The sequence below is a fragment of the Hippocampus guttulatus genome, chromosome 14 (genome assembly GCF_054856545.1).
Source record: "Hippocampus guttulatus isolate MCC_2025c chromosome 14, RoL_Hgut_1.0, whole genome shotgun sequence".
Taxonomy (NCBI): domain Eukaryota; kingdom Metazoa; phylum Chordata; class Actinopteri; order Syngnathiformes; family Syngnathidae; genus Hippocampus; species Hippocampus guttulatus.
The window spans coordinates 5731164-5746780 of NC_141274.1; the positions used below are offsets into that span (position 1 = coordinate 5731164).

General features: G+C 43.5%; 1 protein-coding gene across 5 annotated transcripts in view; it reads right to left on the reverse strand.

The window, feature by feature from the left end:
* esyt2a (extended synaptotagmin-like protein 2a) overlaps positions 1 to 15451 on the reverse strand; it is a 30042-nt gene extending 14591 nt beyond the window's left edge. For 4 of the 5 annotated variants that reach the window (XM_086129932.1, XM_086129931.1, XM_086129930.1 and 1 more), the window contains exons 1-12: positions 15297 to 15451; positions 13079 to 13454; positions 8536 to 8577; positions 8090 to 8224; positions 7945 to 8021; positions 6837 to 6909; positions 5005 to 5094; positions 3191 to 3246; positions 1007 to 1127; positions 748 to 924; positions 575 to 657; positions 293 to 341 (exon numbers count right to left, since the gene is read on the reverse strand). In XM_086129932.1, the coding sequence (XP_085986058.1) occupies positions 293 to 341; positions 575 to 657; positions 748 to 924; positions 1007 to 1127; positions 3191 to 3246; positions 5005 to 5094; positions 6837 to 6909; positions 7945 to 8021; positions 8090 to 8224; positions 8536 to 8577; positions 13079 to 13447 (1272 nt within the window). In that variant the 5' untranslated portion in view covers positions 13448 to 13454; positions 15297 to 15451. Of the gene's footprint in view, positions 1 to 292; positions 342 to 574; positions 658 to 747; positions 925 to 1006; positions 1128 to 3190; positions 3247 to 5004; positions 5095 to 6836; positions 6910 to 7944; positions 8022 to 8089; positions 8225 to 8535; positions 8578 to 13078; positions 13482 to 15296 lie in introns of all 5 variants that reach the window. The other variant, XM_086129929.1, reaches the window with a different exon arrangement.
* Positions 15452 to 15617: the final 166 nt, after the last annotated feature.

Genomic DNA, 15617 nt, shown 5'->3' on the forward strand with positions numbered 1-15617 from the left:
TCCATTGCGTTTATAAGCAGAAGATGTAGTTTCAGTTATTATCCTTTTGTTAAATTTTCATTTATCGAGATAAAAACATTTTTTCAATGTATTTTTTTATTTTGTTGGTTTTCGTTAACTACAATAACCTTGGTTAGCGTTAGGCTAACTGAGGCTGCGCAGTTGTCAGATGTCATTCACCGGAGAACTGCGACTTCCACTCATCACGGGGTTAACTTGCTCCGAGTTTTCCCGTCAAATGCTATGCGGAAAAGGACTCAGGTGTCAATCATGTCAATCAAGGGCTGCTTACCTCGTCCACTTTCTGCTCCTTGACAACCTCGCCCAGGTCAATGGTCACGCTGGAACGACAACAGCCCAAGTCATGACACAACAACCATACAGGTCCTTATTGACCTTGTGTCGCTACGTTGCGTTGCTACGATGCGTTGCTGTTGATATTGCCTTGACACACCGATGTTGACTTTGTATTGCGCTGACAATGCGGTAACGTTGTGTCACAGCGATGTGTCGAAATTGCCTGAATCCTGCGTTGTGACACTGTGTCAGCGTGTGTTAGTATTGCGTCACGCACCTTCCCAGCACGTCGTCTTTGTCCGTGTCTTCGTCGTACAATTGGACCTCAAGATTTTGTCCCTCGGGGTCCATGACCTCCGCCTGCAAGGCATAGCAACCGTCAGCACGCCACAATCCCAACGCTTCATTCCTGTCGTCTCACACGACACCGAGCGCACAGAGCCTCGTCACCTCATAGACGGCGTTCCACTTGGGGTTGACCGTCTCATGGATGACTTTGCTTTGGAAGAGCTGGTTGCCCACCCGGATGACCCCGTACGGGTCCGACTTGCCCTTGATGAGGCCGCCCAGGAACTTGTCTTTACCCAGAAGGTCCTGGGCCTCCAAGAAGTGGATGCGCAAGATGCCCTGATGGCCGCGGGGTTAGCGTTGTGAGTACAGACAAGTCAGCAGAAGCCTGAAATTGTGCGTGGGGGGGGGGGGGGCGTACTTGAGGCACGGGGAAGAGAAGGCGGCTGAGCTGGGCCTCGCCCACCAAAGGGATGGTGATACGGTTGGGCAGCACCAGGAAGCTGTAGATGATGTCCTGGATCAGGCTGTCGGACAAACCGCTGATGGCGATAAGAAGGAAGAACTACACTTAGACACAATAGAAAAAAAAATACAGATGATGCCATTTCTGGAGATATTGCATGTTCATGTTGATAAAGTGAAACTTAAAGCTAAATGTTCTGTTTATGAGCTGCCCTGAACGAGAGGAACAATTTGAAGTTGGAATGGTTTGAAATAGTCACGAAATGTGTAAATTGGAGTCAAAAGTCTCTTGATTTTGGAGCTTTTATTTTGAAAATTGGGAAAGTTGAGGGAAATGGGAAAAAGCGAAACAGTCTGAGGTTGGAACAGTTTGAATAGGGCATGAAATATGGAAACTGCAGGATAATGTGGGGAAAAAATTGGGGGATTTTGTTTTGAAACAAAAAAATGCGGGGGGGGGGGTGCTATTTCATGTCATTGTGCACCTAATGAAGTGGCCAACAGCGTGTCTACAGGTTTAAGTGCTTTGAAAAAATCATTTTGAGGCCACTTCCTTCAAACTGAATACCTGTCAATCACTACCTGTAACCACGAGTGGGCAACATTCGATGTTCATGTTATCTTGAGGCTCAAATTGATCCATTTTAAGTGAAATAAAAAAATAAATGAATGATTTGGAGGGGGGGTATGAAACTTTCTTGGCCTAATAAGTGGAAACTAATACATATGGGTCATTTCATTTGCGATTCAAAGATTTGATAATGGCGTCAATCGTATGCCGTCATCATGAAGTTGTTTTACTGAAGTGACACAATTGTCCACTAGAGGGCGAAATGCTCAGCATAAAGCCAGTGTTGCGGGGAAACTCATCCACTTGGGTTTTCTGTTTCCTGCAACTGTACCGCACGCGCGGAAAGATCCTTTTCGTTCTGAGTTAACTTGCCGACCACATACATTGGTGAACGCGCACGCACACACACACACACACACACACTCGTGAGACAGCATGTTCATTTATGCTGCAGTATTTCTATTGTAGGTGTGTTAACTTGGCAAGATATGTGCATTCCACAAGGAGACGCACGCACACACACATATGCAGCCAGAGTATGAAAGTGAACAGGGTGGGAGCGGTGAAGGTCACCAGTGCTTGATCATGCACGTACACACGCACGAAAATACACGCACACGCACACGCACACGCACTCAGTCCCAGTAAGAAAGTGAAAAGGGCAGGGCAAGTGCAGTTCACCTGCATGATGGATCTCTCTCGCCCCCTCTCTCTCTCTCTCACACACACACACACACACACTTTCACAAAATGTTCAAAGGCACACTCACACACACACACTTTCACAAAATGTTCAAAGGCCCACATGCAGACGCTCAGAAGCACAAAATTCATCCTCTCACTAGCGCTTTCAGTCACACACTCTTACAAAGTCACACGCATGCACATTTCCTACTCATTCATTCACTCACTCACTCAGTGGCTTTCCAGCACGCCCACCCACAGGAACCCACATGTACACTCCCACAGGCCGAGTATGAAAGTGAAAACGGGCATGGCCAGCCACTCGACCGCACGCGCACGCCTCCGCCAAATGACACAGACAGACCCGTCGAACGAGGACGGCGACATTTCAAAAGGCGGAGGGTCCGGCCCAGCCAGTTTGTAAGTGATGGAAACAAACAGGAAGTGAGCAGGAAGCGCCGCTCACATCCTCTCGGGCTTTTATTTATTCGAGAGGCCCCAAATTGTCGTTCTTCCACCAACGACGTGCACGCTTTTGACCAGATAAAAGCTTCAAAAAGCTTCAAAGCATTTGACGCATGCTCAAAAATGAGAACACATCCGGAAAACAAGAAGATTACATGCGAGACCCTTCACATACAGAGAGGACTTCTAAGCTTTTTACAGATTCACACTTGTGGAGAGACTGAGGGGGTTTCTTTTGGAGGGGGGGGGATTGGTAATCTTCGCAAATACTCACACGCGTGCGCACACACAGACACACACACACACACGTACAAAGTCCTCTCTCTCCCTCTCTCACACACACACTGTTCGCATTGTGTCCACCACTAACTCTGCCAAGAGCTAAATGATTTTAATTGCGCCAATAATCCCGCCACGTACTTGATCCCAGGAATGTCCAGCACGTTGGTCAGGCCTGTCCAGTTGATGTCCAGAAGCTGCAAGACATCAAAAAGGGCATTTTTAGGATTTATCTTTCACAAAATTTTAAAAAATGTGTACCTAATCAAGTGGCCAGTGAATGGAGTGACAATGTGTGTGTGTGTGTGTGTGTGTGAGACCAGCGAGTTAGTGTCCTTTAAAAGATGACATCAGAAGGACATTTAGTGTGTGTGTGTGTGCGCGTATGTCTTTGTGTGTATATATCTCAAAAGCTGACATCACAAGGATGTTGCGTGTGTGTGTTTGTGTCTGCATGTCTTAATAGCTGACCTCGGAAGGATGTTGTCTGCTAAGTGTGCATGCGTATCTTTTAGAAGATGACATCATAAGGACGTTTCGTGTGTGCTTGTCTTAAAAGCTGACATCACAAGGACGTTGCAAGCTAAAGTGTGTGCATGTGCGTGCGTGCGTGCGTGCGTGCGTGCGTGCGTGCGTGCGTGCGTGCGTGCGTGCGTGCGTGCGCGTCTGATGTCACAAGAGGTTGTGTTTATCTGCGTGCGTGCGTGCTAATCCGAGGTAGCGAGAGGGATGAGTCAGCAGCTCAGAGATTCCGTATGTCGGCAAAGCTAGAAAAGATCAGACAAGAAGCTTAACGGCGAGGATGCCAAAAACTGGTACAGTTACTTCCGTACCCTGCTCAGTCCAAAAAATGTCTTGGCAAAGTCCAGTGAGTTTAATTGGAATTTTCAGTTAGCTGTTATGCGATTGCTCCAGTAATCAAAGTTAACGATCAGGTGATATCAATCAAAATGCTCGCTATGCGAAACCAAAGCAGCAAGCAAACTGCCATTTAGCAGCAATGCATCATGGGAGTCCAAGCGATTGCAATTGAACTGTATGCATACACACACACACACACACACACAGTTAAACATTCCAAGCATGCAGAACAAGATGGAAAGCATGTTGTCAATCAAGAAACTAAAGGCTAACGAAAATAAGCACTAAGTTCTAATACTAAGTTCTAAAAATGAACTCCAAAACGCGAAATGTGAAATTCTAAAATCGCTAATAAACACAATTGCTAAGTGATAAATGCTAAATGTGAAAAGCTAAATCGAGATACTAGACGATTTTTGGTTTTGACTTGTCAATGAGATACAGTAGGAACACTAGCTGTGAACTGAAGTGAGTTTGCAACAAGCAGCAATTTACATCCGATAGAATTAGCGAACTATTCCAAAAAGAGCCTTCAAGGCGTTTTTTTTTTTTTGCCACTCCCAGTTGTAGTTTTTTATCAAACCAACCATCTTCCAAAGAGAATTACACCTTACGTACTTAAAACCACCACATACGTAGATGAGCCTTTTAGTCCACTAGCTTAATGCTACTGCTTATACCACTGTAATTACATCAATACTTTGTTTTAATTAAGTATAATATCATAGAGTGCTACTTGTAAAAAAAACATGAATTTTTGGGGCGGGGTACCATTCATTTTGATGGGGAAAGATAACTAGAGTGGTTTGAGTCACAAGCATGGTCACAGAATAAATAAAACTCTTATCTCAAGGCACTACTGCACATTTGAGTCATTGGCCAGGCTTCCAATGCGCACGCCAGCGGACCCGCCTGTTGCAGCTCAGGACGTCCCACTTGCTGCTGTGCTCAAGCGTGTCGGAACGAAACTATGAGGTTTCAGCGGTTGAAATAATTCAGGGCGGCTAATGATATTGAGGACAACATCTGCTAGAAGGCTCCCAGGAACTGTCCAAGGAGAAGAAGAACAAGAAAGGATATGTGGCGTGACTTACGGGTTTCTTGAGGAAGAAGACGGAGAGTGCGCCAATGAGGGGCATGTCTCCCAGGAGAGGCTCCATGACCACACGCATCACACCGTGAAGCTAAACAAGAACAAGACGGCAACATTTACACATCACGATGTGCGAAATACTAAATTGGACACAAGTGAAAATAATCACAGAAATACAAATTATGGCCAAACAGAAAAAACAAAACGCGGAACATAAAAAACTATGCCCAAATGCTAAAAATCTAACAAAATAAAGTCTGAGTACTAAATGAAATTTTAAAAATGCTGACAAAAATAAAGATTCATCAAAACTAAATGGTGACCTAAAATGCTAAAATGGGATATACAAAAACGGAACAAAATAAAGGACAGAAAATGTTGATCATGAAAAAATGTTTAAATAGTGCATGTCGAAAATTAAAGGCAAAATGCAAATGTGAATCATTAAAATGCCTAAAATGTGAACAAACCTAAAGGCTAAGCGCTAAATGTTAAAAATGCTAAATACAAAGTGTGTAACACTTAAATGCTAAAACCCAAGGCTACCTACAAAGAGTTTAATATGAAATGAAAAAAATTTAATAAAATCTTAAATGTTATAATGATAGCTAAACACAAACTGCTCAATGCTAAACAACCGAAGCTTAAAGTTGAGCACTACAATGCAAACCGCCATATGCGCTATAGAAAATAATAAACATTAGATCCACCTTGCTGAACAGTGAACATAAAGGACTTGTGCTCCCTTTGAAGTGGAATCAAGCAGCACGGAGCAAACTTGTTGTTGGTGGTGTGTTGATTGACAACATAATCCTGCTTTCTGCTACCGCGCACTCATGTGTGCCGTCTGTCAAAACTATGGCTGATTATAATCACCTTTCTCTAAACACTTAAATTGAACAATTCTAATAAAAATGAAGGCTAAATGCTGAACACTAAATGCTAAAAATGTTCCCAAAAGTAAAGGCTAAGTACGGAATGCTAAACAAGAAATGCTAAAAACGCTAACAGAAATAAAAGCTAAGTACTAAATGCTAAAAACGCGAACATAAATAAAAGCTAAGTACTAAATGCTAAACAAGAAATGTTAAAAATGCTAACATAAATAAAAGCTAAGTACTAAATTCTGAACAAGAAATGTTAAAAATGCTAAGAAAAATAGAGGCTACATTCTATGAATCAAACGCTGAATTCAAAACTATACACATGAAATGCTACAAGTGCGATTGAAACTAAAGACTAAGTGCTAAATCTGCAGTTTTTTCCCCAAAACATTTGCTGCAGATGGTCAGAAAAGTTGCTAAATAAAGCAACCAACTGGCTAAGTTGTTAACGTTGACTATTTAGTCGCAAGCTAACTCCTATCTCTTGGCAGCCATGTTTTTAGTAAGCACAGCGGGTCAGCTGGGACGTACTTTGTACTGGATGCTAAATAAACAAAATTTATTTTAATGGTCTGGACAAACCGGTCTCAACGACAGCGATCGACCAGTCGATTTGGACCCACATAAGCCAACAAAACTTTCCCTGGTGTGCTCGGTAAACGATGGCATCAGCCCAAATACCGATAGCGAGTCATTTATCAATAACGAATCTTGTTATCAGGCTTGAGTCAATACAGCGCAGGTCATAAAGACATTTAAGCGCTCTTGAAGCCTCGTGGCGCTGACAATGACTTGATGTCATCTTGCACATTCCACAACTACTGTTTTACGCATAACAAGCTAATTGCTAAACACGCTGGTTCCTTAAACGGGATGCGAAAAGGTCAAAAGTTGAGATCGAAGTGATGTGGTCGCCACGACGACAAGTGGGATCAGTGTGCCCTGGTACCTGAATGCTCTTGATTCCCGCCCTGCAGTAGTACTTCTTGATGTCCACGTCGATCTCCGTGTTGCCCACAAAGCTGCAAAGGTGACAGATTTATAGAGTTTGGAAGCTGTTTGACAAGAGATGTTACAATGTTGCAGACGTTGAAGAAAGAACGGGGTCGACACAATTCATCCAATTTGAATCGTGGCCACGATTTTGGCTGCCACCATGAAATGAACCTGATCTCCTGTTGACACGTATTTCCATTTCAAACGCGACGTCAGCCGCGTATCTAATCAAGCAACTTTCTCAAGCAGTGGTCAGCTGCAGAGAATACTCACTGTTGTGAGGCTGATATGAGAGGATTTGGACAATTTCTAAATCAATATTTATCCGGTTCATCCATGGAATAATGGATAGAATAATCAATCCCACAAATATTTGGAAAAGGCACAGCCTGAGTCGAGATTTTTTTTTTTTTTGGAGGATTTTTAAGATGCAGAGATGTTCCAAGATGTCGCAGCGCTTGATTGAGAAGCTTGCAAACAGGACTGGGGGGAAAAAAAAGTCCAACTCGGTTGTGTCCACCGCAAGAATTGGTTGACATAGAAATCCATCCATCCATCCATTTTCCGAACCGCTTGATCCTCACTAGGGTCGCGGGGGGTGCTGGAGCCTATCCCAGCCGTCTTCGGGCAGTAGGCGGGGGACACCCTGAATCAGTTGCCAGACAATCGCAGGGCACACAGAGACGAACAACCATTCGCGCTCACACTCACACCGAGGGACAATTTAGAGCGCCCAATCAGCCTGCCATACATGTTTTTGGAATGTGGGAGGAAACCGGAGCACCCGGAGAAAACCCACGCAGGCCCAGGGAGAACATGCAAACTCCACACAGGGAGGCCGGAGCTGGAATCGAACCCGGTACCTCTGCACTGTGAAGCCGACGTGCTAACCACTGGACTACCGGGCCGCCCTGACACAGAAATGTTTGCATCAAAACTATAATCATTTTTAAAACCATATTTGCCATGCACTGAACTAACGTTGCCGGCAGGAGGAACCGATAATCGATTGGATAATCGATTCCAAAACAGACGAGTCAGTGACAGCAAAGGTGTCGTACCTGATCTGCATGTCCATGATGACCTGCCGCTTGTCCACGTTCTCCGTGTACACTTTGACACCGTTCACCCTGAATGGCTGCAAAACAAACAAGCCGTCGAGGAAACGCGGCGACCGATCGCGTGCTTGCGTGCGCGTGCGCTAACCTTGTCGCCCAAGTCGATCTTGGAGAAGCAAAAGGAGCTGAGATGCGGGTTGGCCCCCTGGACCGCCGGCTCGATGCTCTCCCTGAACAACTTATCCACAAACTGGCAAATGAACGGCCACATCTGCTTCACCGTCTGCGCCAAAAAGGGACCACACGCGCACCATCAGCGCCACGCGCAAAATACGTGACTCTCATGCTATGCTTTGTAGCTTGTTAGCTTAGCAACAACGAGTACAGGAACAAGAAGAGGAGAATGGGTCACTCCTCACAACTTCATTATCCGTTGGAAAATTGTGGGGGCAGGCAGGCAGTCCCCCGGGTCACGGCACAAATAACATGTTCTCGTCCCACTTTGAAAAATTCGGTCTGCGTGCGTGACCGAGGAAGTGACAATGTGTGTGAGAGCAAGAAAGATGTTTCGTGAGTGAGTGAGCGAGTGAGTACCTTATTGAGCCATTCCACTCGCTCCACATCTGGATAGTGGACCTGTGAAGCACAAAAAAGCAACACATTTGTCAGCTGGCATGAAAAAGACGGCGGCAACAACAAAACCTCATGACAGAAGTCAGCCACAAATTTGCTACGGCAACTATCAACACGCTAACGACCTATTCAACTTTTGCCTTCCACAAAGATGCAAATCTGCCACTGTTATTCTCTTTCTACTGCTTTTTCTTTGGCTTTTGGGGCCTTTTGCAGCCCACTTTTCAACACAAGTTGTTTTTGGAGGTCCTCTCGCGTGTAAACAGTCAGATCGGTCTCGGCATTCTTGGAGCTATTCTGGTGGCTCGCCTGATGTTTATTTTGACTCGGGTAGTGCCTTGGTGACATTAACAAACAAATTAAATAGCTCTTGTGTACATTCCCGTTGTTGGCTAATGAAAAAAGCATGAATGGTATGATGATGATGATGATGATGATGATGATAATGTTTTCCTGGAAGGTACAGAAATCGGAAACCAGGATGAGGAAAAGCGCTGGCGTCTATTTTTAACCTGGGAGAAAGACAGTGCACTAAAACAGAGACAGACAGAGAGAGAGAGAGAGAGAGAGAGAGAGAGAGAGAGAGAGAGAGAGAGAGAGAAAGACATTCATTTGCCTGCCTTTGCGTTGACATTGTGTTGCCGTCATGTGATCGCGGCGCAGCATCGCTAGCGACATCGTCCTCTCGCCGGCCGCTTCATTAGGGACAACCATCGAGGGGAACAAAATATTAGAAACGGCTACGGGAATAAACAAATTGTGAGCGGATGAATTTCTCTGGAATGACGGTGTGCCTAATGAAGTGGCCACGCTGTTGGGCTGGGGGAAAACAAACATCTTGCATTTGCTTTTCTTTCCCCACACGCTCTAAGACACAACTGATTTTTTTTTAAACTACAATACACGACCGAAACACTCAGACACATTGCAGATTTTTTTTTCACTCATATGTAGCTTACTACTGAAATGCTCATATTAATGAAATGCTTTCATAGAAACTTGCAACCAAAAAAAATGTTGCTTATAGTGTATTCATTGTTAAGACACTCTTTGGATTTTTTCTCGTTCATACGACTGAAATGCTTGCTCACTGACTAATGAGATGCTTTCGTACACCATCTACTGTATCTCTCCATCTTCTAATCCGCTTCATCCCCACGAGGGTTGCGGGCGTGCTGGAGCCTATCCCAGCTGTCATCGGGAAGTAGGCGGGGCACATCCTGAACTGGTTGCCAGCCAATCGCATTGCACGAATAAATGAACAATAATTCACGCTCACACCTTGGGATAATTTAGAGTGTTCTATTAACCTGCCATGTACATGTATATTTTTGGAATGTGGGAGGAAACTGGAGTACCCGCAAAAAAACCCACAAAGTCACAGGGGGAGCATGCAAACTACACACAGGAAGGTCGAAGACGGAATCGAATCCTGCGCCTCGGCACTGTGACGTGGATGTGCTAACCGGTCGTCCGGCATGCCGCGCCGCGTTCGTACACACTCCATAAAAATGTTTTGCGCCCAGACGTTATCACAAATCAGAGTTTTTCTTTCACCCATTCGCACTACTGAAATCCTTCCACCCATCATACTGAAACATGTTCCTATTGTAGATGTAAAATTGTGTTTCAGTCGTGGAGGAATGCGAAAGTAATCCTGAATCCTGGCCCTGACAGCCCCTCAAATGATTTTAAGGTTACTTGGATCGCTTTGAATACTTGTCATCCACGATATGCGGCCACCTGCGCTCAATAATGTACAACAGCCCTCAATATTTTTCATATCAGAGCATTCTCAGCAACGAACAAAAAAAATACCATGTCAAATTGTATTTCTTTTGTGTCAGTTAGTTGGACACAATTGGTCAACAATGTTGTCTTTTAAAGACACGTGAATAATGGATTTAAGGATTAAATTCGTTTTTTTTTAGACCAACCAAGGTCATAAGTAATCCTTTTTGTTTGTAGAAATCTACAAACTCAAGTTGAGGGGGAAAAAAAAAAAAGAAAAAAACAACAACCCAGCAGTGACTCTCTCTGATTCAAAGCTGCTTTCCCTGCACAAACTTTGAATGCATTTGAATCTCCAAAGTCAAAGAGACGTCATTGTGCTTTACCAGTTAGCTAATGACATCAGGTGTTGCCTTCGGGAGACAGTCAGAAATCACAGCTTTCCACACAAAACAATCGAGTGACTGTCCAGATCGATTTACATTATCCATTTATCCTTCAGTCGACCTAGCTAATGAAATCAGGTGTTTGCATTCAGGGACAATCGTAAATCAGAGCTTTCTGCACGACACAACTCACGGATTCTTGATAAATGTCTTTCAATGTTAAATCCGTCCAACCATCAATCAACCGTTTCTCCATTCCTGGCAAATCAATCAGGTGATGCCTTTAGGGACAGTCTAAAATCAGGGCTTTGCTCACACAACAGAGGAACTGTCCTTATGCACACAGGTTTTATCTATGTAATGAAATCAAGAGTTGCATTTAGGGACCATCAGAAATCACACTTTTCCGCACTTAACAACTGATTGATTGGTGACGTTTATTTAAATCCATCCATCTGCTATTCTATCATGTATCCATCCAACTAAACAAATCAGGCGATGCCTTAAAGGACAGTCTGGAATCACAGCTTTCCGCACCAAGCAACAGAGTTGAGTGCGTCTGCGACAAAGCTGAGAGTAGAAGCAGAGCATCGGATCGTACACCGGTCTTCGTCATCCATGTTCCTCTACATTGTTCCCATTCCTGCCCCGCCCGTTGGCACACAAAACGGGCCGTCGTAATGTGTCACACGACACACGAACGCGCCGTCAGCTGATGTGTCTTCATTGCTTGCATTCATTTTGTTTGATGCGCACATCTTGAAACAATATGATGCAATCATTGTGGATTTATTTGTTCAATGTCATGAAATGTGGTTGTATAATTTTTTTTTTTAAAAAAGAACTTGAGTTGAAGAGTCAAATTGCACTTCAAGTAGCCATAAACATCTTGAATTGTCTTTTTTATAAGAATTCTTCACCATCACGTGATCAGCTTGTGCGTTTCTTGTGATGCGCGTCGCGTGACGACAAAGTGCCGACCGATGCCTTTGTTTTTCCCGAGGAACGATTATGACAACAAAGCTTAGCAATCAGAGCGTGTGAACTTTGAACCCTCTGTTATCTGACCTCTCCCCCCCCCCGTCCCCCTTATCACAATGACCACAAACGTTTGTGTCAGTGTGACACCACGTCGGCTGGCCTTTTTCAATTTCTTTTGAAAGAAGTGATGTGATCGAACCAAACCTGTTGAGAGGACGTAAGTGTGGAACAGGCCACTTTTTATTTCTCGACAACAGGGGTTTATTTTTTTTGGGGGGGTGCATCACTTTGCACCAGACCTCCGACTAATCATTCGCATATTCACAGATTTTTTTCCAATACTTTTTCCGATATTTTGTGGGGGTTTTGGGGAGCTTTAAGGGATTGAGTTTCTTCCTCCATTTTCCAGTTGTTGTTTTTTTTGGTTTTTTTTTTGGGTGGAAAATATTTTTTAAATGTTCATCAGCACTTTTTTTTGTTTTTCAAAGCAAGAAATTTTTGGTTCGATCCCCCCCCCCCCCCCTATGCATTTCAACAGCTGTCACTTATACGCAGATTTTCACTATTTGATGTGCAGTCAGGTCCCTATTACCCACCACCACCAACTGGATGTATACTTCATCCTCAAATTTCATGGTAAGCTGCACAAGTACAATAAAAAAAATAAAAATCTAACTGTAGCGGTCCAAAAAGGACAGGTGTTATTTATGAACCTTTCTTCTAATAGAGAAATTCTTGGATGGCGTCCATGTTCATTCAGGCAGTGTAATTATGGCTGAAGCTCAATTGCCTAGCGTTTGACTTTTTTTTTTTTTTTTTAACTTTTTGAGAATCTATTAGCTGGCACAGGCAAAAAAGCTTTGCTCATCTGTGGAGGACGCATATTTTTGGTTGGGGTGTGTTACAGCGCTCCAGATCACCCCAACCAAAAATATGCGTCCTCCACAGATGAGCAAAGCTTTTTTGCCTGTGCCAGCTAATAGATTCTCAAAAAAGTTAAAAAAAAAAAAACTATATAACTATGCCTACGTTCATACTGCAGAGCATGTTACGAAACTGTTCCTAAAAGAACACTGCAGATTCATAGACGATTGTCTGTGTAGTCTCCCTTTTGTTGTTTACTTCAAACCCTTTGCATTATTGTCGTACATGTGCTTAGGAAACGCTATGTGCCGCGCAACTAGCACCAATGAAAAATTTGCATTTGAATTGGCCATCCCAAACATAGACTGCTAAGTCACGGAAGTGCTAATGGCCTATGATGACCTTCAGGAGGAAACCTTGCTTGCTGGTCGGTTGGATGGAGACGATGGTTTACCTTGAGCAGGGCACTAAAGTGCAAACGGCTGGTGAGGAGCACGGGCTAGTGGACAGTACATGAGTAGCTTCCACAATTCATGACTCACCCATGACGGCAACTCGGTGGTGGGCAGAGTCTGATTGACGACTTTGTCCTCGTTCTCCAGGAAGGCCAGCGCGCGGTTGATCCTGTAGTCCTTTCCGCCGTGGGCTCGCCTCCAGTAGAACAAGGCCGCTAGTCCGATCAGCACCCAGCTGAAGCTGAATTCCAAGTAGCCCAGGATGTAGATGGGCAGAATGGCAGCGAAGGTCTTGCCGAATTTCAGCCACATCTCGGAGATTTCCGTTAGGGATGACTGAGGCCCGCTGGCCGGTGGCGGTGGCGGTGGGCCGAGCGAGGGACCGGCGGGGGCCAAGACCGGTCCGTTGGGCATGCTGGCTGAGCCTTCCATCCTGGAGCCAACGCTGTTACTCATTTCCCCTCTACGGAGGCACGAGGTCAGACTTTTACTGCAAGGACAAGCAAGCACTGGATACAGTAACACTGTGGCCTAATGCTTCTCAAAATATGGTTCGCGATTAATCGTTTAGAGACCTCGCTTAACTTAAAAGTGTCCAAATGCTCGGAATTTCAGCCTGTCAGCAGGAAATATTTTTAGATTTCTGTCGTCATCCATAAAAGCAGACAGATTGATTATGTCTGTGTTCATTCAAAATAAGACGATTGCAAACACCTGCTTTTACTTTGGAAAAACAATGTTCAACATTTTTACCTATTTGCTGATGTGCTATGGACCAAAGCAAGGAACTGAAATGTAAATTAATTATTTTTGAACCATTTTTGCACTGTCCATTTGAAATAATGTCCTGATATTGAATAAAAAGATGGACATTTAAAAATGCTTTTCTAAAGTGGGCTCAGCAATTAATCTAAAAAAATAACCAACAGGTGAATCAATTGTTAAAACAATCAGGAGTAGCAACCCTGCAATAATTACGTTGTATAAAAGTCATTTTTTGGTTCAGAACAAAACTTGTAGTTACAGGAATAAAATTCCTTTTCCAAAAATAAAAGGCATATTTTTTCAAGGCTAGTAGACATTTTTTTAAATAAAAAAAGAATAAAAGGTGTAAAAGCACAAGAATCAGACAATATTTTTAAAATTCATTTTACTCATTTAACTTTGACTTTAATATCGCCTTTATCTTGTAAAAAAACAACAACATTACTCTGATATTACTTTTTATCACAACAAAATACATCTTTGTCATTTTTCTTGTAGAAAATAGGACTTTATTCATGTAACATTTTGTTTCTCACAAAATTCTGAAGTTAGTATTGTAATACGGTGACCAAAGACATATTTACAGGAATTACATGGACTTTTTTTATGAGTATCACTTACATGATGTAAGTTACATCATACTGCAACTGTCACTTCGAAAGATAAGATTTTATTCTTGTTGGCTAAACACTTTTTATAGCATGAGTTCCTTTCAACGATTTAACTTCCTTTCTTGGGAAAAAAGTAGGACTTTATTTTCCTAACATGACAACTTATTTTCTCAGGGGAAAAAAAAACTTAAATTGTGGAGGCGTTCTCGGAAAAACGTCGCCTGAAAAGTTAGACAAGCCTTGGTTGAGTCCAAAAAACACCACAAACAGATGCACCATGGCAACCATTTTTGTGCACTTTTTCACGTTAACCATGAAGAGGTAATCGTTTACATGCATTAATTACACTTTAAAATTAATATTTAAAAAGAAAAAACATTTGTTTTGTGGTTCAAACGAATGCAAAACATTTCCCATCGCTGTCCTCTGACGTCATTCATTTGCATCGCCATTCCAAACTCTCCCTAAAACACAGACAACTTTTTTAACGTCTGCTATTACTTACTCAACGAGCACGAGTGTTCAGTCTCTGTTGAAATCGGCGTACATCCAACTACCATTTAATTGTTTCTTGGATTTCACTTTGTAAAATGCCGTCAAGTGTCTTCTGGTCGCTGGCGGCTATGTGATGTTATGATCGAATTTCATTTTTTAGTGCTTCCTAAACCCGTGTTTGCACGTTAGCGTGTATGCCGAATTGAACAACACCCTCTATCAAATCAAATTTGTGGTTCAGTTGCAATCAACAGAAGGCTTATATTTACTAAAAGGCATACAAACGCTAAATTGGAGAAAATAGCAAGGGAGTCCTTCGTGACGTTCTTCCCAATAAGTGACACGTAGAAGGGCTTCTTACGTCGAACCCAACCGCCACCGGCGAAAAAGAAGAAAAAAAAACTTCTTTCAAGAAAAAAGCCCCCAAAACTCACCAGAATCCGCATTCGCTTGTAAACGACTTCAAATTGAGCAGTGGGGACGCGCGGCGCTCCACATGCCGACCAGCTCGATTTCGACCAGGCAGTCCCCCCCTCGGTTTCTCAGCTCATCACTGTGTGGAGGCGCCGGAGCTCGACCCGCCCGCCTCAGTTTCGCCCGGCAGGAAGCCGTCATCGCCGGGGAGAGGTCGGCCTCTACCCGCGGGTCAGCCACGGAGCACTGCTGAGCCCTGGTGGCAAGAACAAGAACTACACCTGTTTTAGCTGTACAGAACTGTATTTTTGTTTTGTTTTTGGGGGGCGGGGGGGGTTCAT